Consider the following 22,800-nt stretch of genomic DNA (forward strand, 5'->3'; position numbering starts at 1 on the left):
TTTTTTTCTCTAATATCCTAGGTAAAGGCTGCGTTGGTAACCATGACTTGAATATCAAATGGAAAGTACTGTGCTGCGGTGTAGTGGATTCTGTGGACACAAGATATATTTTGCGTGACTCCGAACCCTGCGCGCTGCTGATTCATGTCCATCTGTTTCTGATTGTGCACTTTGGAGATGTAAATGCAGAGGCCTATTGTCGATTCCTGCGGAAGTGAAAGGTGACCGTAAAGCCTCGGGGCTCATGCAATCAAATTATTCTCTGCAGTGAGCTTGTACGTAATCATCATTCCGGTGTGAACTTTAAGACCCCTTGTTGCTTCTCTGCAAATTTCCCTACAATGCCAGCCACGCTTAACTGCGAGCCACACTGATTGGCAGTGACAGGAAATTTAATCCAACGAACCCAACTCCTTGTTAAATGTTATACCTCTCCTTAAACTTGCCCCTTCGGCCGCACAGCCTCAAAATGATCATTCTGGTCATTTAGCTGTGATTTATGTGTTTTAAGCTGAAGACAAATGGACTGAATGTATACATCTCAGTGGCTATATGTGACTTCCATAACCGCCCATCAGTGCACACTTTTGTAATTGCCCTACCGGATATTCAAAAATGTACAGGACTGAAATTATGGACGTGTGGGCTGACTGAGCCTGAAATTCCTGAATTCCAATGTGCTGGATCCCGTCTCGCACACATACGTCCCTGTCATCCTCCTATATAAAAGAGATAATAAATCAAATGCAGAGCAGGGGAACCCTTCTTGACCTAAATGGCATTCCTATCAACCGCTAAGCACCTTGGCTGGCCTTTGAAAGGTTTTATTTCATGACTGGAAGAAATGTTTGGGGAGAATAAATGAACTGTTACGTTTTGGCCAGCTAGACGATGAAGCCTTCATTTGGCCAAAGTTATTCCTGCCGAGGGGGGCAGGGGCAGGTCTAATAAGAGACAGGCCAGCAGCAGCCTTGTCATTAGCTGAGAGGCTGGCAGACCCCTGCTGCCTAATTGGCACAGGCTCACTGCTAACAAGGGCTTGCTACCAGCAGGGGAAACAGACTGGTAGCGGCGGGCGCTGCAATGACCAGCTCTCCACTGTCCTCAGAAAGCCCGCAAGAAGTTACCCAGGGAACACCTGACCCATTAATGGAAGAAATGGAAAGCTGATGTCTTTTTAATGAGAACAATAAAGCTCATGAGCAAACTGCACCCCAGGCTTTGCTCTTTAAGAGGAGGCCTGGCAGAATGGATGGAGGGCTGCATTTAAACTGACTTGGCAGGCAGATTAAATCAGCTTTCATTTTCTCAATAATTTTTTTTTTTCTGAGCCAATCGTGCATAATTTTTCAGCAAGCAAGCAGAGCTTTAACTGCAGCAATTCTGCAGCATTGTTGCCCAATAACTCCGCAAAGGTTCTTCCTCACCACTTCCCTTTCCCCTCAGACACACACACTGTTGTAATAAGAGAAGTAACAATAAGCAGATGAGCAGTTGTTCTGTCTCTTTCACAAATAATGAAACAATGACAGGGTGGCGGATCTGATGAGTGAAGGAAGACTGCAGATTTACGGCAGCTTTAATCTCTCGATCCAAACGCGTCTCATCTGGAAGCAATAAAGAGAAAATTAATATTAAAATGGAAGATGAACAGGAACTGCGGGCATTTATCAAGAAAAGAAGGGTAAATGAAAGAGAGACGGGGAGCTTGGTGAGATCACATCGCTGCACACAGTCCGTTTCTGACAGCATCAATATAGTAGTAGGGCTTTGAAACACATGATCCGGCTTTTCACTCCACTCAAAAAACACTGCGTTTATGAAATGTAAACATTGACAGTTCACTAGGCCAGACTGATCTCATAAACCAGACTTCCAAGATCCTCATTTCACCATCCAGGGGACTTAGGAACATCGCCATCTAATGAGTCCCAGCACGAGCAGTTATCTTGCAAAAGACAGAGGAGAGACGAGGAGGACAGAGACAAAGAGGCACTTGGATCCCGCTGCATGCGTTTCTGAATGAGAAAGAAGAACATATCTGCAACAAGAGGAGGAATCTGATGACAGATGGATGACTGCTCATTCAATAAATGTGTTTTATGGTAACAATTGCTTATTTTATCTGATGTTACTTGTAAAGAAATATCGTTGCAGAAGAAATGTGCTGAATAAAGAACAGAGGGAGCGTAGGCCGTGAAACCTATCGTGCAGAGCAACAGCTCAACAAAGAGAAGCTCTGGAAACTAATTATTTTTCCATCAACTGAAATATCCACCATTACAGTGTGTCTGCTTTTAAAGTTGAACTGAAATTCATATTTTCCGAGAAGTCAGTGGTGTTTGGTTCGGCTTATTTGATCAATGAAAACTGTATTTATCTCTCTGCAGTTAAAGGACCCAAACCGGCAGAAAACCACAACAACAGCGAGGGTGACGGCAAACCCGTCAAAGAGTCAGCGCAAACAGCAGCAAACTAGGTTAACTAGCTTCTACTTTCCAAGGGGCATCACGTCTTGATCTTATAAAAGCTACAAACAAGTTAAGATGTTAAAATGCGCGCTGTCGAAAACATTTCTCCTTTGCTTTTAACAACATCTATTTATGGAAACGCCCACCCAGACGACTGGAGACTTTCTTTAGATTTATCGTCTTTCAGAAAATATAAAATTATGTGTAGTAGGTAGTAGTGGTATTGTAGATTGACAAAAACAGCAAGAAAATAACAGGAATTGAAATTCTGCAACCGGGAAAAATTACAACTCCAGAAGAAACAGGTTGAAACCAGTTTAAATGCAAATCAGCAGGTTTTTGAAAAATGCTGCAAACCAAAAAATACTGTTTTGGGTAATCCACTAGAGTGGACCTCTTACAAACTACAACCACAGTGTTTCGTGGATACGGCCATAAAGAAAATTGCAGCAAGATGGTATGCAAACCAGAGATACATTTCCTGACAGCTCACTTAGCTTTAAATGCAGCTATGACGTTACGTAAATGTATGCATGTCCGCGGTGCTCCCGGGTCTGGTGAGTAAACCTCAGAGCAGGTTGGCTCTTCTCCTCCTGTCACGTCTCCATCCCACAGGAACGCTCTATAAACAAGAGGTGTGTCTGCCCCAGGCTACACCTTTAATTGTTTTCTCTGCTCTCAGTCCCCCCTAGGCCACTCTCATACCACAGATACCTTAAAATGCTGCCAAGCAGTAGATTGGTTCAATTTGAAAGGGTGGGTGGAAAACAAAAAAAAGATTTATCCCCCCTCTTCTTCTTCTTCCCTTTTTTCCCCCCCTTTCAGACTGGAGACTTACCTTTTTTCACCTTTCATGTAGGCCTGTCAGGGCTGATCCCATTCTCAGTTTAAACAACTCATCGTATTTTTTAAGAAGAATTACCGTCTCGTGCTTTGTTTGCCTCTACCAGCCAGTTAAATAGTAGTTTACATCTGAGTCTGTCCAGACTCTTATAATACATGTTAATGTAGAAACGTTAAAGGGATTTAAGGGTTTTTAAATAAGTTTTGGTGAAATGAAAGTCATCACTGTGCTGATGACCTGTACTGTACTGACATTTATAATGTTAGGGAATAATCTTATTTATATAGAAGAAGAATGTGCCTTTCTTCACCTAACATCTTCATACGGCAACAAAATCCACCTGAAGCTCGGTTTAAACAAAACCATGAGCTGGTAGTGGACTACCAAAGGAACAGGAGGCCTTCCCTCCCGGTTGTCACCAACAGAGCGGAGGGAAGAGAGCAGACTCCTGTTAGTTCATTTGTGGGAAAATTCGGTCAAAATTATTGTGTGAATTTCCAAGGTCAAACATTTGCTTTGTGAGGTCACAGTGACTTTATACTCTGACTTTTGAAGACCAAATTCTATCTGACAAATTTTGGGACAGCAACCTCAAAACATAATGACTCCGGCCAGAGCGGCCGCCACATACAGATACGACAGTCGAACATTTGCATTTTGCACTATTATCATCCCAATATTACTTCAAACTCGCACTTAAAATAAACTAAAAACGTTACAATCAAAAAAAACAAAAAAAAAACAGTCATGTTTCCCATTATTTTTCCCCACATGTGTGTGTCTGCTGTGAATAACCTTTAGGTCTCTGGATGCAGGTATGCTGGTTGTCACTCAGAAGGAAGCCTTCTCGGCACCGGCACTCGTAGCTGCCCATCATGTTGACACAAATCTGCTGGCATCCACCGTTGCCTTCCGAGCACTCGTCCACATCTGCCAGGAGACAGAGGCAAAAAAACACGAATTATTAAGAGCGGTCCGCAACAAATATTACACGGACCTGTCTGAAGGTCGTCTGGGATCAAATTCCAGACCCATTTAATGTTAAAGCAAATCAGAAACAGACAGTACATTTCAGTAAAAGCTAAGTTCGGAAAATTAAACATACCTGAAACGAGTGTTAGCATATCGACATTTACAGGTATTAGTATACAGGAAATTACAGCAATGGTGCTATATGGGTAGCGACTGGTCTCCACTGATGATCCTGTGAAGAACACCAATGTAGCTACACAAATGTCATGGCAGTTCACTCTCAGCATTTTTCAAGATATTTTTTTAAAACGTAAGAGAAAGAGAAAAAGTAAGGAAACACTTAGGGATGTGTGGGGAAGCATAAACATATGTACCAACTGTTATGAAGAAGATGTCAGGTATTTTTATTGATACAAGCAAAAAACTTGTCCAGCCCACATCTCCAGAGGAAAAAGAGGGATATGTTAGAAGAGCTCGGGGGCAACTTTGTGCAAGATTTCACATCAGTCAGTGTTATAATTGTTAAGATATTTCACTGTGTGTCGACATGGTGGACTGACGCACTACACCGGGGACACAACATTTGAATGGCTTAAAAAAAACTGCTTGCCCAAAAGCATAAAGTGCTCCTCCTTCCCTCTTGATATAAAGTAATGAATTGAAATTCATTTATTTATCAAGAAATCCAGTGTGTTGAGTATTTTCCTTGCCTTTCAGGACTGAGTTAGTCTGAGTGCAAATGTCAGGCAAAGAGAAAACTCAAGGCACAAAACACATGTTGTGAAAAACTAGAAGAGTTCGCCTTGAGCTGTGTGAGGAGGTCGCCTAAGTCTTAATGGTTATCTGACATGGCAGCACACCAGAGCTGCACTGAAAACCTCCAACTGTGCAGCACTAAGCCATAAAAAAACGCACATGCAGCACAAACCCCTGGCTAGTGGGAAACCTGATCCACCTGGGCCAGAGTACCTGCTGATGACGAGTGTCTGTCAGCCCCATGACAGGAGGAATGCAGGGAGAGGGAGGAGAGGGAGGAGAGATGGAAACAACAGGTTTTTTTTTTTTTGTTAAATTGATTTATTTCTTTTTTTTTTTGAGGTGGGTGTGAATCCACCTCGAGTGGAGTGTATACAACAACAGGGCTGACGCCTTTTTCTGCCACGCGGCAAGAAAGGGAAACCGACAACAAACGAGACTTGCTAATGAATTATGTTCTTCCAGCTGTTCTCTCCCAGTGCCACAAAACTCCCCCAACTAACTGTGGCAAAAGAAAACAAATGGAAAGCGGTGGACCATCTATTAATCTTTTGACATATTTGTTTATTTTCAAAATAAAAGCCCTCGCACAATATCAATCCCGGAACTGTTATTTTGTCTGGCGCGCAGCACCGATTTCCCCTGTGCGTGACTGAAGTGCAGCTCTGGAGATGACACTCCATATTCTTCCTTCCCCCGGAGACCTGGGCTCCGGTCCCTTCCTACTGACCACACTGGAACCTTATCCATCCCTCTGCTCAATGCATTAATAATCCGCTGTATATACAAGGCTTTTTTTTAATAAACTGTCATGCGAAACTAATTTACTGTCTATTTGTCCAGTCTGAGAAGGCCTCTAGATTAAGTTTCCTTTCTGGGGAATTCTCAGCCCGGGCAGAGTTAGAAATTAAACTTCTCTCTATCCTCTTCCTTTTTCCACGCAGAAAGTCCCAGACATGTGGATTCACCAATGTATAAACACACACAGAGCGCATTCACAAAGTCACACCTGACTAGAAAGAAACCTCTGAGGCTGATAAGTAGGTCAGTGGCAGGTAGCACTCATGACCCATGTCAGCCTGCCAAGTCTGCTGTCCCGTTCTCACATTCCATCAGAGAAACTGTCTCTTTCCACTGAAAACAGTGTGTTGTGTCGGCTGACGTAAATGGGAAAAGCATCACTCTGCAACCAAGTGAAGCAAAGCCTTTTATAAAAAAAAAGGGAAAAAAAGAAAACTGTCCTGCAAAGTTAACATTCAGACGTAAACACAGAGTAAAGGGAGGACAATTTGGGGAAAAAGGGAGATGGTTAGGCTTTCATTCAACTTTGTGGCTGCTTGGTGTTGACCTCATGGTGTCATCTCTGCATCATGAAAGTGGCAGCAACAGAGAGAAGACCTTTGAGCTGACGAAAGCTGCCACCAACCTACAGCTGCACCTTTGCAGATAAAGTGTGAGCAGGTACCAAAAAAAAAAAAAACCTCCACAACTCAGAGGGAAGCATCCCGACATACATATAACATCTCCCTCTTTCAGTCTGCTTCCCTCCCTTTACCTCACACAAACCTCAAAAATTCAAACATGCAAAGGCTACAGAAATACAACAGTCTTCAACGCATGCACAAAACGCCCATGAGATATGCAACCAGCCTCGGAGAGAACCGGGGGAATTCTCTTTCCATACCCTCAGCGCATCAATGAAGGTTTCATTTCCTGATTCCTTCATCCCTCCAAATGAGGCGTCGCCTGTCAGTAGATCTCTCCTGTTTAAATAGCTGCCATAATTGCCTGTGTTGTGTGCTGGGCAAGGCTGGCGTCCAAAGCAAATATTTCCAAGCGGAAAGGGGTTCTGGCATGGCCAGGAGAAGTGCTCATGTTATTTGGACTTAAAACATTTTTTAAAAATTCTCCAGAGAGGATTTAAAAAAAAAAAAGTGTCTTAATCAAGTTAAAAGGGCTGCCTCACTCCTGAAAAATGAGACATGTCTCTGTTCTATCCTTGCTTCACTTGAGGGGACGAAGGGAAAAGGAGGGTTCAAACGGAGAGAGATTAAGAGATTGGTTGTATTTGCGGAGGCCATGTCCGCTGGTTTCTCAGATAGCCTTGACTGTATATATAACATTTGGCCTTGCGCAGAGCTTTAGAGCCATGTAAACACGGTGGTTGCCTTACAGAAACTCCTGAACCCTTATTTTAAAGAAATCTTTCTTTTTCCTTTTTTAACATGTTCAGGGACTTTAGGACTTTTTTTTTGTTTTGCAGGGGAGAGAGTGAAAAACGGCAGCTATCTGTCCGCGCATTCATCCGACTGCTTGGCTTCTGTCTGAATCAGACAGAACCGTCTCTGTGGTCTAGACAGAGCAGAGACAAGGAGGTGAGTGGACGGACACTGGCCTCTTTGGGCATTTCATTTACAGGAGCTGAAGGGGCACACACTCTTTAATAAGGCAGCAAAACGGAGCCATGTGCAGCGACGGGCAGCAAAACAGCTGGGGGACTGTAGGAGCCGGCTCTTGTAGATGAACAGGCGTCGGTGAGGAAGGAGTGGCACATACGCAGCAAGCTCCAATTAAAACAACGTCTTATTTTAAACAGGATTATAGGATTTCCTCTTTCTCTTTCTCTCTGTCGCTTCTGGGGTTCAGTAACACAACAGTGGCCGCGACAAAATGAGGGCACGCACGCTGAAACTAGCTGTGTTAAACTTTGAGCCTCGCTCTGATCTCACCTGTCAGCTGAGTGTGTATGAACTGATATGTAGCAGGAAGTCCTGATCTTTCATCTGCCGAGCACACACTCTCTTAAATCATTAGAAGTGTGGTTGACTGGTGCAGACTGCGAGTCTTAGACACTTACAGTATTTAGCTTTGAACAATTTATTAGTTCCAGCCCTTCCTGTCTGCCTGACCCGCCGTTTCAATACAGCTAACAGATTCACATCTGCTGAGCAAACATGAATAAAATCTATGTTTACTGGAGCATTTTGTCCGTAACTCAGCAGCCAGACTTGATCTTTATGTAAGTGCATCGACAAAACCTGTTAAGGTTTGACTGAATTTGGAGTCTTTCAGCTCTGGGCCTGACTCCCAGGTAATCATTTAGGTAAATAATCACAGACTTCGATTCCACGTCCAATCTCTCTCTGAGTTCTTTCCTAATTGAAAAACTATGATCTAAGATCATGCTAAATGGTATTCCGCTGTTCTTCCAAAACAAGTCTGGAAGTATTTTAAAAACAAAACCCCAGGATAAGCATTTGGGTGGACAGTGCTATGCCAAGAAGACGAGAGGCCCTGCAGTAATGTCTGATAGCTTGCAGTCTGCTACATGCTTACATCCCTAAGACCAATCTCAGTCTTGAGTTTCCCCCAAAGCCCCGCCAGTGGGCTCAGCTGGAATTGTTCATTTCATGGTGGATGGGAGAAAAAGAACCCCAAGAGAAGAAAGAAAGAGATCGACAGAGAGAGAGAGAGAGAGAGAGAGAGAGAGAAGAGAGAGAGAGAGAGAGAGAGAGAGAGAGAAGAGAGAGAGAGAGAGAGAGAGAGAGAGAGAGAGAGAGAAGAGAGAGAGAGAGAAGAGAGAGAGAGAGAGAGAGAGAGAGATAGTTGATAGTTTTCAGGAGCCAGCGAATGCACCAATCTCAAATCTTTTAACTCGTCACTCCTGCGCCCCCGCTGAGCTATGGAGAGACTCTCTTGTCCTAACCCGATCTGTGCATGTCACAACAAAATAAAAGTGACTGCTCACTGCTGAGAAAGCTGGCTATTTACATCTACAGCGAGAAAGTCAGAGGGTTTAGTGCTAAGCCCTAGCAGTGAACTGTCCCGAACATCCTCTGGGCGTAAACCTGATCATCGCTGCCCTGACTCAATCCTACACAATCAGGAGCTAAAGGTTATAGTAGCAGGTACCCCGTCCTGTTACGAATATTTCCTGCCAACGTGAGGAGTCTGGAGGTTATCCTCACCGCTTTGGAAGAGTGGCCAATGTACTTAAAAGGAATGCATTCAAAAGGCTGCAGAGCAAATCAGCGTGAAGGTCTTTGATGACTACTTTTTTCCCCATCAGAACCCGGTCAATAACACATCAGTCTGAAACCTCCGATTTGATTAGCCTGCCTTGCAATATGATCCCAAAGGATTACAAGAGCGGCAGTTCGGCTCAGCCAGGCGACAACTCAGACACTTTGTGTTAGATAACTGAGGAAGGTCTTCTATTAAAAGACTGTGATGTCTCTCATAGTGAGGCAAAACTCAAAAAAAACAATGCCTCTGTACAATTACAGCCATTAGCAAAACACTAACAGTGTTAACTGACATGACCTTTTTGGAGTTGCCCCTTCAAAGCTGTTCTTCAAAAGCCCATTGCAAAGATGTAATGACATTGCTTTTGTGTTATAGATCATGTTGCGTCTTTGGGGAAGGTTAAAGTAAAAGGGCATTCATTTCCCTATAGATTGCGAAGGGAATTGAGCTCTGCTGAATCAATACAAACCAAATCAGTGTTGGTCAATAGAAATCAAAGGAACCCGGCCCCTAAAGCCATGTGTGCGGAGCCCCAAATCAGTTCTCCGGCAAAAGGGAACAACATGTTCTGATTGACTGAATTGCCAGAATGATGAATATAAGTAAACAACGCATTGACAAAAGCTCTTCCTGTGGTGCTCTGTAAAACATCTGTAACATCTATTTCAAGCATGCCTTTGTTTCTCCCAGTGACTCAGACTCAGGCTTCATGTGGCATTTCTACTTATGGGAGCATAAGAAACATCTTTATTCGTGTCTGTTAGCTCCATATAGACGTGAATGCCACTTGCGGTGGAAAGGAATGGAAGTGTTTGTGCACATGCGTATGATATTAATGGACTTGAGAGAGTTTAACGAACTAGCAACGGTAAGAGAGTGAATTTGGGTTTCTGCAGGACCCTAACCAAAACACATTGGTCATAAATGCGGGGACGCTAGCGCTACAGTGGGGAACTAATAGCCTTCCCGCATCTGGTTTTCATTCTAAAGAGGATGTGTGTTTTGGATTATATTGACACTGATTCCTCTGTTTTTCCTGAAACTAAAAAAAAAAATCCTTTACAGCCTTGCCATGCCTGCTTCACCTCTGTGAGATAATAGTCGTGACAGTTAAAAAAAAAAAGATGTAATCAAGTTCTTATATGCTTCACTTCTCCCCTCTGTGAGTTTTGGGCGGAACAATAGCTACGTGTGCGGTGAATTGTAAAGGGAGGGACATCTCACTCCGCACAGGCAGGAGCAGTGTGCTGTGATATTGCATTGCTTCCACCTTGCTGACTTTCTGACATCTTTGCGGGGTTTAGGGCAGACAGTGGAGACCTCAGAAACCGGAGCGTCCCCACTGAGGCACATGAGGCAGTGTTCTGCTTCACGCTCCGCTGCCTTCTGCCACCGCCCAATGTCATTATGCTGCCAACACATCCAATTACAAGGAGCCGTGTGGCACGTGCGGCAGTGAGCAAACAAAGAAGACGCTGACAGGGATGCGTGTGCGCTGGCCTAACTCGTTTCCCGGACGTGACAGTCACACACACGCACATTGTTGAAGAGGAGCCACAGAGGGCTGAAAGCAGGAAGTTATGTACACCACCGGTAGAAATGCAAATTAAAATCAAATCACTGGAGCTTTGAGGAATAAAAACATGAGGTAAATTCAAAGAGAAGCACCTTAGAGATCTCAGACTCTAAACTCACTGTGAACTTTTGTGGATCAGGTGAATGTCTCCTTCTCTGCAGCCTCAGGCACATCTGGCCTATACGGACTCTGAGGGTCTGACCCTGTCTGGGAACCAGCTGCTTAGGCTCTCTATTCCAGGGCCAAGGGGACTAATCTTTTCTCAGGGGCCAAAAAGAGCTTAAACCTGGAAGAGGAAGCCGGGGCCTTAACAAGAAACCTTTGCTATACCTCTTCCTCTCCTCTCTTGTGTTTGTGCTGAGGATTACTCCCTTAGCGGAGCGCAGCAGGGGCATTACAATGAATTAAAATCTCAAGAAAAAGAAGTCTTTAGAGTGTTTTCAGGTCTTAAGGCAAGAGTTGAGATTTGTACTTGACAGCTGCATATTTATACCATCCAGGGCGTCTTCAATCTCCGTTTGTCACGATCAGATTAAAAAATATTTTCCCATTTAATAATTGATTGGCTTGACATCTTCACAGGAATATAGGAGAACACCCGAGACAGATCTTTCCAAAGAAGTCTCTGCCCTCTTGCATGCAGGGCATGCAGAGAAAAAAATAATAATAAAACACGGCAGATGAAGAAAAATACTTGAAAGCTCTCTCTGTGTTTGATCGTGTGTGTTTCACTATGACAAATTATATCAAAGGGATCGATGGATGCGGCTCCGTTTGATGCAACAGCCACACAACCATATATCGCAATTACACACCTGCACGCAAGGCGGGAGCCGATGCACGCCACCGCAAATGATCCACGCACAACTGAACGCTGTTGCTAAATGGCTTGGAAAATAGCCGTGCTTTACACTGTCGGCACAAGCGCGCAAGCGACGGGGAGACAGGGGGCGAGGGAGAGGGAGGAAGAGAAAGACAGAAACACAGAGAGAAAGAGAGTCACAGGGGCACCGTCAAGTCAGAACAGGTTTATTATCGATCTAAAGACGTGAGTGTTTTCCATTCCAGTGTGCCTTAATCCCAGCATTACATGCAGCTCATCAAGTAAATGTGGGGTTGATATGAGCATGTTGCTTTGTGTGCCCGCATGTTAAGGCAGATTTCATAGTGAATCATTGTTAAGTGCTGATAAGCTTTTCTGTCATCTCTTCACCTGAATGTGCAGGTCGCCACTTTACTTTCTTCCACAACAAAACTCACAGCAGCTACCGCCGTATGCTGGCTTTCAGTGTGTAGTGAAAAGCATCCGGCTGAGGTTGCAACCAACAGGGAGATGGTTTCTGAGGAGCAGCAGGGTTTGACTTGGGGGTTTCAAAACAAAACAAAAGGAATGCAGGGCGGGTGGGGGAGAAGGCGAGAGACAGAAAGATGGAATGGGGGGTGGGTGGATGAGGTCTATGTTTAGTAGCAGCTACTAGTAGCAGGAAGAACAGATATTTTCCCTTCGTTTCATAACCTTTTAAGTGTAATATTTCCTCTGTGAGGCTAATATGAATGGCACACTGGTGAAATATTAAACCATGGGAAAACTCGCAGACTGACGGCTCACTCAGAGCTCTCAGCTCAGGGTCAGGCTCTTCATAAATTTTCCTCTTTTTCATCAGACTTCCTTTTGTGAAAACACATGTGGAGGCTACCTGCTACATGAACGAGGAAATAGCTAATACCTGATGCAGCCGCCTAATGGGGCTCAGTCCATATATTACCATTCAGGATGTGACATTAGACATGCAGAGAGAAAAGATTTATGCGCCCACATGGGTTACGTCAGTCTGAGTTTGAACACATGCGGCCTGACGCATGTATGCTCCCCTCACAAAAGCCCCTTATACAACGTTTACCTGCATAATTAAATCAGCGGCGAGTCCTCACACACGGCAACGCGACACACTCACCTAGACAATTATGCCCGTCGTGCGCCAAGCGGAAGCCATCGTAGCACGTGCACCTGTAGTTTCCAGGGATGTTGATGCACTCGTGGACACAGCCACCGTTGTATTCCGTCGCACACTCGTCAACATCTGCAGAGAGGATATAAACAAGGATGTGAGTACTTCAGTAACTGGAAGCAAACAAGAACCGGTTAGGATTTAGGGAGTATAGAGAGGCTCAGAGGAAAAGTTGAACAATTTGGAAACTATGCTAAAAATGGATGAGAAGATTAATGTTTTTTCCATTAAACTTAAACCCACCAAACACAGCTGAAGCCTACTAACTTAACCTGGTTTGTTTAAACACCAAAGGATAAAAATGACAGGGAGCAATTTGTGGAGCCAAGACCAAGGAGTTGTTGGTAGAAGTTTCCAGTAAGTCCAAGAAATAAAAACACATCCCAGCAAAACAGTTACATTTTTTCATTTTCTTTCAGATCTAAAAATACACGATTCATTTGTGACCTTTAGTTAAGCTGGCTGATGCTAGAGGGCTTACATGATCCGTCTTTTTCCACCTCTGCGTCGTGAGGGGTAAACGTGAGTTAGGCAACCGATGTGGTAATCGGTCGATTCACCTGCCGCTGATGTCACTTGGGTGTAAGCCACACTTTTATAGATATTGTTTTGTTTTTAAAGCCCAACACTGATATCCATGGTTTTATGCAATATTTAATATCCTAAAAATTTGACCAGTCTCATGCCAAGACATTGCGTTTCCCGTTGGAATTTTATTGTTGGCAGGAAGCAAATGTGTTAAGAGCATTTTATTCAGTGCAGCACATTAAAAACCTTTCTACCGTGACCAAGAGAACAAAGTCAGCGGTGAAATATGCAGCTATTTATACAAAACACATACCTGGCCAGAAAATTAAGTTATTTGGGTAAATTTATGTGCACGTGTGTCATCAGAAAAGAATCTTTGACAAATTTGCTCCGACATTATTGACATTAGAGACGGACTGGTTGTCAGTATGCTTAATAAAATGCAAATATTGACCGACACATCGATCTAACCCTAAAGTTCATCAGTCCTCACAGGTAAAACTCAAAAAATGTGACACAGGTGAGACAAAGGGCGGAAAGATAAAGAGGGCCTGTAGACTGGCATGACAGCTTAAGAGAGGTTGTCTTTTATATTTATGATGATGGTTGAGTGGTCCATACTGAGGAGATCCAGACAAGGTGGATTGAGAACACAGAGTACTTCCTCTCAGCACTTACTGGCCCATCTAGGGCCGATGATCCTGGTTGTTCAGCGCTTTCTTCTTTGAGGCTGCCTCTCTCAGGGCTTAATAGGACTTGACAGCAGCGGGATGGGACTGAAACAAAGAAACACTCTCCTGCTCCCCACTTATTCACTTCCCACACATGTCTGTCATTATCAACTCACAGCAAGCAATCACCCATCACTTTTCTACCCCGCTCTAAACCTGAAACACCCATTACATGTTAATACAGCACTGATTCTCTTCACCTAGCTTTGGGTTTGTTTATATTCAGTGCCTGTCACATCCAACAACTGCAACTCCAAGGTTTTTGTCTCTTTAATAAAAACGTAAATGTATTTCATTTTAGCCACTTTAGGCGTTAGGAATTGTATCTAACAATACTGTCAGCGGGGGATATGAGTAGAGCCAAATTCATTTTTCAGCATTAAACCATAATCCCATATAGAACGTTCTTCAGTGACAAGAAGTTCTGCAACAGATGATACGGTCTCCATAGAGCCCTGATCTCAGCATCATGAAGTCAGCTTGGGGTTACATGAAGAGACAGAAGACACTGAAGACAAAGAACTGCTGTAAGTTCTCCACGATGCCATAAAAACTATGCTGTTTTAAAAGCAAAGTATGAACTTTGTATGACACTACATGGTAAATAAAACTATTCGTGGCGATAATAATAATAATAAAAAAATTCACTTTATGAGGCTTTTTTTTTTTGGTTAGGTTACAGTAGATGAGGGTCCAAGGACTATTTCCATAATTTCCATAATAGCACTTTTGCTTGATAATAAAAAGATACAATTTTTATTTTCAAAGAGAAACACATTAATAAAAGAAATCTGAACAAAAAAAATGTGAAGCAGAACAAGATAACTGAAATCTAATTAATTTTTAAGAGAATTCAAAATAAAATCAATTTAAAAAATAAAATAAACTTCAAAAAGGGTTTATTTGCTGATTTTATGGGGGATTTATGATGATATCGTGCCTAAGCTCATATAGAAACATATACATTAGAAGCAGTTACATGTTACACTGAACCAAGCTCTTAGATCAATAACTAAAACTAAACATCAGTTTAATCATAGACTGTACACACTTGCTTTGCCTTTTAAATTTCTACTGTCTTTTTTTTTCAAATGGGTCTTGCTTGGAAACTGTAATCAAAGGTGACAAAACACAGCCAGCCAGTTATTTTCCTTAAACCATACGACACTTATCCGTATTGCTTTTGCTGACTTTAAAATCAGCCTTGAGGAACCATCAGCTTACCTTCATTTCAATGGAAATCCAACCTTGAACATGTTTTACAATAGACTCAACAAAGCAAACTTTTATGACCAACAGGCAGAAGGCCATGAAAAGCACTCGGTCAAGTAAATGAAAGAATAATAAGAATAAGGGGGGAAAAAAGGCATTGTGAAATATGGTTTTGTAATAACAGTAATAAAAATTGTGGGATATAACGATCCGGAGGCTTTGGGCACACTGAAAAAGGCTAGAAAAACAGACTTGTGTCTGACAGTCTACAAGGCCTGCCTCTGGCTGTGGAAATATCCCTGACGGCTTGGCAGGGCCTCCGACTGCCGTTTCAGTCGCTATCTTAATTTTCTCCTCCAACATGTGTAGGAAATTTACTGCTTCATTTCATCTTGTCACAAAGGAGCACTCTGCACCTGGCTTTTCCTCTCCTCTGTTTGTAGCTCTCTCCCTTGTCTCTCCTCCCTCTTCAGGAAAGTCTTAAAGCTAATGAGTTATGTTAAGTGAGACGGGAGCTCTTATCGAGGCTGCCACTGGCCCAGGGGCTCCCGTTCAGAAATATAAGTCAAGTCAACCTGATGAAAACTGTCTTGTACTTTAATGTAGCATAAAAATCTTCTCCGTGTTCACACAGAAGGGAGCAGAAGTTCATGCCTCCAAGCCACAGGTGAAAATGAGTGCACTGACACTGTTATACTTTTACCTTCACAATGTTTGCCATCTCCTTTATAGCCTGACTTGCAGATACATTTGTATGACTTCAGGGTGTTCTGGCAGATGGCATCGATGCTGCAGTTGTCGAGCGCCTCTGCGCATTCGTCCACATCTAGAAAGGAGGAGGGACGGAGCAGTTAGTAGATGAAGATGGCGTCAGGTTTATATCACGTTATATTTGTCAAACTCACTGACATACAGATGACAAATAAAGATCACCCAAACACAAAGACGCAAGAAAGGACATTAGTTCTGGAAAAAAAGGGACAAACACAAATACAAACATTTATTTGTATGCACGTTTATTCTGCAGTGTCGGTTTGTCAGTTGAACATCTGGCTCATCTAACAGCCTGAATAACAAGTACAAAGGTATGGACCATGACCCATAACTGAACCCCGGCTCAGGTTCACTCCTGGACCTTTGTTGGATGTCTTCTCCCATCATAATCTTTCTGCTCTACTCAACAGAAGAGAACTAAAATAAAATAAATAACAAGTCTGGTAATTGGCCTCCGGTAAACAGGTTTAATAAGGCAAAGTCTAGAGTGTTTGCATAAACACAAACTCATCAGTCGGTACTTTGAAAAGATATTTGGTCAAGACATGTTTTGATGGTGGTGCTAAAGAAAAAGGGAATCACATCTGCACCATATTCAAAACCAAATCACAACCAGTGTCAACTTCATAGAACTGCTAGAGGAAAAGCCAAAAACATCACAAATATCAACAGGATACGGTCTGCAAGAAATTTCATGGAAGGTCATCCAACAGTTGTTGAGATATGCTGCCTTCCAGTAGATTTATGTTTACCATGTTCACAAGGAGAAAACGCATCAACAGCCCCTCTCGTGGTATTTACAACCTTGCAAGGGCACATTTTTAGGAAATGTCCATGTTCAGAAGTTGTGACGTACAGCTGATGCTGCCACTTGAATGGGAAGTATTTTCTGCACACGACTTCCTATGCCGTAACCGTGAGCTTATGAGTTCCCTTTAAAGGCTGCAGTATGTACCAACACAGCCATTCCTGATGTTAAACACTGAGCCAGTAAAATTGTATAAAATGATTTTTGATCAGAAGACTGGGCTCAAGAATTCACATTTCAATATGAACTTCAATCAAAGACATATATTCAAGTCCTGAGTACCAAACCTACTTACACTTATCCAGCACTCAGGCATGAATAACTGATATGGCCAAAGATAAATTTGCTCAGTAGAAAGGGTAGCTGTTGTGTAACTTGCCGAACTGAGTTTGAATCACAAAGAAGAGAATCTGAAAAGATAAGAATGGAAATGGACTTAACCAGAAGCATGATCAGGTTTGCCTTGACGGAGCCCCTAATCCCACCAAATCCCAGTTAACCAGCCCAGGTGTTTAGGATTACCCCCCTGCACACAAGGGAAGGGCAGCTTAACAAGGTTTACATAGCTTCCAATATCCACTCTTATCACAAGCCCTCTGCAGGAGCCAGCTGATCCTACTGGGAAATGACCTGTAATATAAACCCCAGAGCTTAGCATATTGGCTATATCTGCCTATTCCTGGAGGACATGAAGGCTGCCGTGGAAAGGAGGACAGTGACACTGCAGAATGCCCTAATATAGTGGAAACACAATGGCATTATTGGTGCTGATGTTTCTACAGGAAGTGCTCAAAGCTACAAGAACAGACTGCGGCTGAGGAGCCCGGTATCCCTTTGATGCCAGTCAAACACTTCACCAGCAGGTCTGCAGAGACTCAAGTGATATTTGATGATTATGTGAATAGTGTTAAGTGTCTGAATCAAGGTTGTGTTTAATAAGAGTTTGAGCTGAAGAACTTAAGGTTCAGAAGTGAGAAATTTTTATCGAATTATAGAGTAGTTAAACAACCAAAGAATCAGGCTTGGAAGAGAGCCTTTCTCAACAATATGCTGCAAGTCTGTGCACAGGAAAAGATAATAATTAAAAGAAATCCAATACAGTGGCATCAACATTTCTGGGTTTTACAGCCTTTGCCAAATACTTTTTTTTTTTTTTTAACAAGCTTGTCTATTAAAAATCATGGTACAAGAGAAAAAAAGGGAAGTTCACAGGCAACCCAAAGAGTGACAACAGAAAAGAGTAAATTTAACATAAACTATGTGGATGTATTATTAAAAAACAAAGACACAGTGCACTGTTCTAGGTTCTGGCTTTGCTTCCGCGTTGCACAACCCGCTGCACATGTGCACCATTTCTCTCGCTGGACTCGCCTACATCTTCCCTCCAAGTTCAATGATTTTAAGTGGAATTTAGGCTGAAAAACCTGGTAACTTTTGGGACAAATTGGCAGGCTGAAGATGAGTTTATACTCCTGCAACGGATCTATGCAGAGTCTGCATCATAGCATGCAGTATGTGAGGTGCCTACACTGGTGTAAGCATTTATACCTGTGCTCTGGTGTGTCGGTATCATTTTGTAATCACACTGCTAAAACACTCGTTTGCTGTGTTTAGTTTCTCTCTGTACTTCAGAAAGTGGTGACTGGAACACTTGTTGTAGTTGATGCAAAAGAAATATTGAACAACCTTTCCTGAAATCTGCGCAGAAAAAGAGAGACGACATCCGAGTAGATGGTGCACAGGAAGCAGAAGGGGCGTGAACTTTTCTCTGCTTGTCCAGCTACTCAGAGACGTCGACGAGAAAATGCATTTTACACTAATCGCTGCTGTTGCGGTCTGTGTCGCAGCAATGCTCGGTTACATTTCTGAGAAGGAGTTTAAGCTACAGATCTGGGTACATAGCTACATAGTGGATCAACTGAGTAGAAGCATAAATCTATCTTGGTAGCTGGAGCCGCACCCAGGTCCCATAAAGAATATTTTAGACAGCTGAAATTACAGCTAATAAATTGGGAAAATTAAATTTAAAGAGAGTTTCGGTAAGTATTACGACCAGGGACAAAATTAAGTAACACGTTTGTGATATTTGTTAACCTGCGTTATAAAAGAAGGTGGATGTTAGTCTGGGTCTGGACTGTGTTTAAAAATGAAAACACAGAGAGTTCAAAATGACACACTGAACATCAGCCTGCCCATCTACCTGATACGAAAACAGTGGATCAGCACTGGCCCATCAAAATAAGGCAATAGCAGCTTGTGTTTTCCAATAGCAGTTTCATTCGTCAAATGTTTGTCACATTTCATGTGTCTGTTGGGTATTTCAGTGTCTGTGCAACATTCAGTATGGAGTACCACCTTGGAGGGTGGAGGCTCATTTCGGCAACTTTCCACAAAGCCATTTAGTGTTGCAAGAGTGCTGTATTGATTTATATTATGTGAGAACAATATGAATTCTCCTGTGGACCAGTCTGGCTCCTTTCTCCTTACAGACGGCCTTTCAGGATATGAGCAGGAGAGGCCGTGTGAGGAAGTGTTTTTCAATAGCGGAGGTATTAATCACAACAAAAAATCCATCTTATTGTCGGGTTTTTTTCCTGCCAAATCTCTGTGGTAATTAATAATCATTATGACAGAAACTCAAAGAAGCCCACTTTTCATCTCGTTATTAATGTTCCCATCTGGAGCTTTGGTCCACTTTATCTTCCCAGCCCGCATGGCTGCCGATTCTCCCCCTTTTTCACACATATATGTAGAACAACTGCTAATTGTGCACCTATGTCTTCACCACGGCTCTGTGTTTCTTCTTGAGCCAAATTTGACAGCGTGATGGTGTTTCTGCTTCGGGCGACTGATGAGCGTGAAGGATCGGCACCAGATCTGGGGGACTGTTAAGTGTCTCAAGTGTTACATAACTGCCATGGTGTGATACATAATAACTTTAGAGAAATTATAAATGATGACAGGCAGCAGCTTGCTCTGCATTTGAGGTTTTAAACAAACAAACCACCCTCTATGTTTGGTAAAACCACTGAAACTGGTGAAATTATATAACTAACTGTGCAAAACCTGCTCCCTCCTCAAAAATGTCCCTCCGACCAGTCTATGAAAGTTGTCAAATTGGTACTACAGCGGCATCTTTGTGCAAATATCACAGATGGCAGATTAACAGCTGGTGCAAACTGTTTGCCTACAGTGAAAAATCTGGAAATTAATAGAGAATAAACAGGGAAACAAGTCATTTCGTCAAATGATCAAATAACACGCTCACATTCCCATTGCCTTTTGGTATGAGCAGCACAAAATGAAATAAATAGATATGTCCCAGCCTACTAACTACAATAATCTATGTGTGTTGAAGCACTGTTTAAAAATCCACCCATAAAAGTTCCTGGTAGCATTCCAGCAGACACATGGACAACAAAAGCTAAACGCGCTGGTCTTGTTGGAAACACAAACTTCCTTTGCCATAGAAATAAACATGTCACAATCAATACATTCTTTGGGTGAGTCCAGGGGACGATGCTCTGAAGGGGGGTGAGGGGGGAGCAGCGTGTTCAGTAAAGCTGGCCTGGTAATTGACTCATGCCCGAGATGAAAAGATTGTGTTTTTCATTGAGAGCGTCTTTCATTCTTTTGTGTTGAGGAATCGCAGTTGTTGGGAACAAGTCAAGGCAGCAGAGAATGGAGTCGGCGCTTCGAGACAAGGATGAATAAACAAAGTCAAAACAACAAAACCGAAGAAGAAAGACATGTTGGGCAATGCTCAGATGTTTAAACAGCTTCCTCCAGGGAATGTGTCATTTTGAATATTGCTGCTCTTGTAGCTCTCCTAAGTTCAGTTCAGGCACTTGAGCACATTAAAGCCACAAATAGCTAGAGTCTGTGTTTAAACCCACTGACATTCTCGGAATACTGAATTCAATGACCCTGCTGGATGAAACCAAGACGCACGATAATGAAACATGTTTTCTGTCCCCTGAAACTGATTCACTCCATGCCCTATTGTATGCTCAATAAAACTTTAAACTTCGCAGTGAGTCAAATTTCTAAATCTCTGCATGCATCGTTAGAGCCCTTAACTCAGCAAATCTGGCTTTTCATTTCTGAATGGTGGAGGTAGAAGGGTTGCAGGGTAGATAAATGGGATTTATTATAATTGTATTAAATTTGCTGGATAAAAGCATCCTTATGTCCTTGGAGGTAGTGATTAAGAAAGTTTCTCTGAAAAGCCATTAGTCCAAAGCAGGCTCCACATGTAAGTCAGAGCTGCCGGCTAAGAGCTGCTGGCCGTGGAGGTGAGACCTTGTCAGAGGTGCGTTTCCTGCCTGATTTATGGAAGGCCCTGGGATAAGAAGTGCATTTAACTGGGCCGGCTGAAGGGGTGTTAGCAGGAATAAGACTCAGAGGAGAGTGCCCGAGTGTGTGGGAGAATAGTAGGGCCGAATGTGTGTAGTTCAAACATAGGGCAATGTTTACTTTGAGTGTTGAGACCCTCGCTGTTTGCTTTGCCCCAAACCTGCCCCCCTCTCAACCCATCAACTTTCCTTCAGATACAGAAATAGACTGATTGGAGCTGGGACACCCAATGGTGTAGCTTTACTTGTGCTGGCCGCAGCCAACTCCGAAATGCTAGTTAAAAATACGGACCAAGTGATGCATTCAGTCAGTCAGAGTTCTCCTGAAGGGACGATTTGGTGAAACATTTCAACATTTGTGGTTAAGAATCAGAAACATAACCTTCATTCTTGACAAAGCCATTTTCTCATAAAATCCTTCATTTTTATGAGCACCCGGCCGGAAGGGTGCTGGGTTCAATACCATAAAAGTGTGTTCTTAGGATCACAGTGTTTGTCATCCTGTGTATAATTACAAAGGAAAGCATTGTAATTATCCATCTCAGAACCACACTTACACTATAGTTTGGGTTGCGGTTGAGCAGGATGGGGTTAAGGTCAGGATAATTGCTTTAGGTACAGAGCGGCAGTCTGAAGGCAGTACGAAAAACATACAGCAACACCTCTTTAATCTTCGCTCCCATTTGTTCCAAATGATCCATATGATGTTCAACTCACATGCAAACTCTGCTACAAAGAAAAACAACAGGAAATGGAAACTGTACTCTTCTCAGTATCTGTGAAAACTCTTTCTGATGCTTAAAACTCTTTCTGATACATAATAAAAATGTAGGAAGTCATCAAAATAATGTTATTATTATCATCATTAATCATAATCTGTTATTAAACTAGCTCAGTTATATCTTTACACCATCTCCCTCTGAAAAATCAATACAATTCAAAATACACAGATCAGGCATAACATTATGACCACCTTCCTAATATTGTGTAGTTCTCCCTTGTGCCTCCAAAACAGTTGTGACTCATCAGAGACAAGACATGGGCCTTCTGATGGTGTCCTGTGGTGTCTGGCAACAGAATGTTGTTAGTGGACGCCCTTGGGTCCAATGGGTTGATGGGAAGGGCCTCTGAGGATCATCCCACAGATACTTGATCAGTTTGGGATCTAGTGAATTTGGAGGCCAGGTCAACACCTTGTGCTGTTCTTCATGTTTTTTTGAGTTGTTCCTAAACCGTTTTTGTGTGTGCGTCTGTGCCAGGCTGCATCCTGCTGCCATCAAGGAGTGTCATTGCTATGGGGTGGGGGTGCTTGATCGGTGTATATGTAAGCAAATTAAAAAATTCATTAGTGTGGACATACGTACTACTGTACTGAAAAGTCCAGTCTCAGTCTGCCTGATGGACATTTTAAGTCTGTAACATCACTCTGGTGTAAGGCCACATTTATCTTACTGGATGTACTGTACCTCAGCCTACGCTTTAGCCTGAAGTGCACCTCCCCACAACAAATGTAACTAAACGCTGCAGTGACGCAGAAAACAACAGCTGTGATTGGTCCAAAATGCATTGCCTCATCCATGTCTCTCAGTGGTCAAACATTTATTAGCTCCAACTCCAACATGAGCCGCTCAGTTCCAGTCGCCACTGCTTGAAGTACACGAAGAAACACAGCACAGCTGACTAGCTGCCGACGAGCAGCAAAATCACAGAACGATGGCGATGCACCAGTGCGTAAGTA

The 22,800-nt window shown here is 42.8% G+C and overlaps 1 protein-coding gene across 2 annotated transcripts in view; it reads right to left on the reverse strand.

Annotated features, from left to right (window-relative positions):
- Positions 1-22,800, reverse strand: part of scube3 (signal peptide, CUB domain, EGF-like 3) — a 69,832-nt gene that overhangs the window by 37,168 nt on the left and 9,864 nt on the right. For both annotated transcript variants that reach the window (XM_084553476.1, XM_084553475.1), the window contains exons 2-4: positions 15,829-15,951; positions 12,601-12,726; positions 4,111-4,245 (exon numbers count right to left, since the gene is read on the reverse strand). In XM_084553476.1, the coding sequence (XP_084409602.1) occupies positions 4,111-4,245; positions 12,601-12,726; positions 15,829-15,951 (384 nt within the window). The remainder of the gene's footprint in view (positions 1-4,110; positions 4,246-12,600; positions 12,727-15,828; positions 15,952-22,800) is intronic.

This window comes from Chelon labrosus, assembly GCF_963514085.1.
Source record: "Chelon labrosus genome assembly, chromosome: 10".
Taxonomy (NCBI): Eukaryota; Metazoa; Chordata; class Actinopteri; order Mugiliformes; family Mugilidae; genus Chelon; species Chelon labrosus.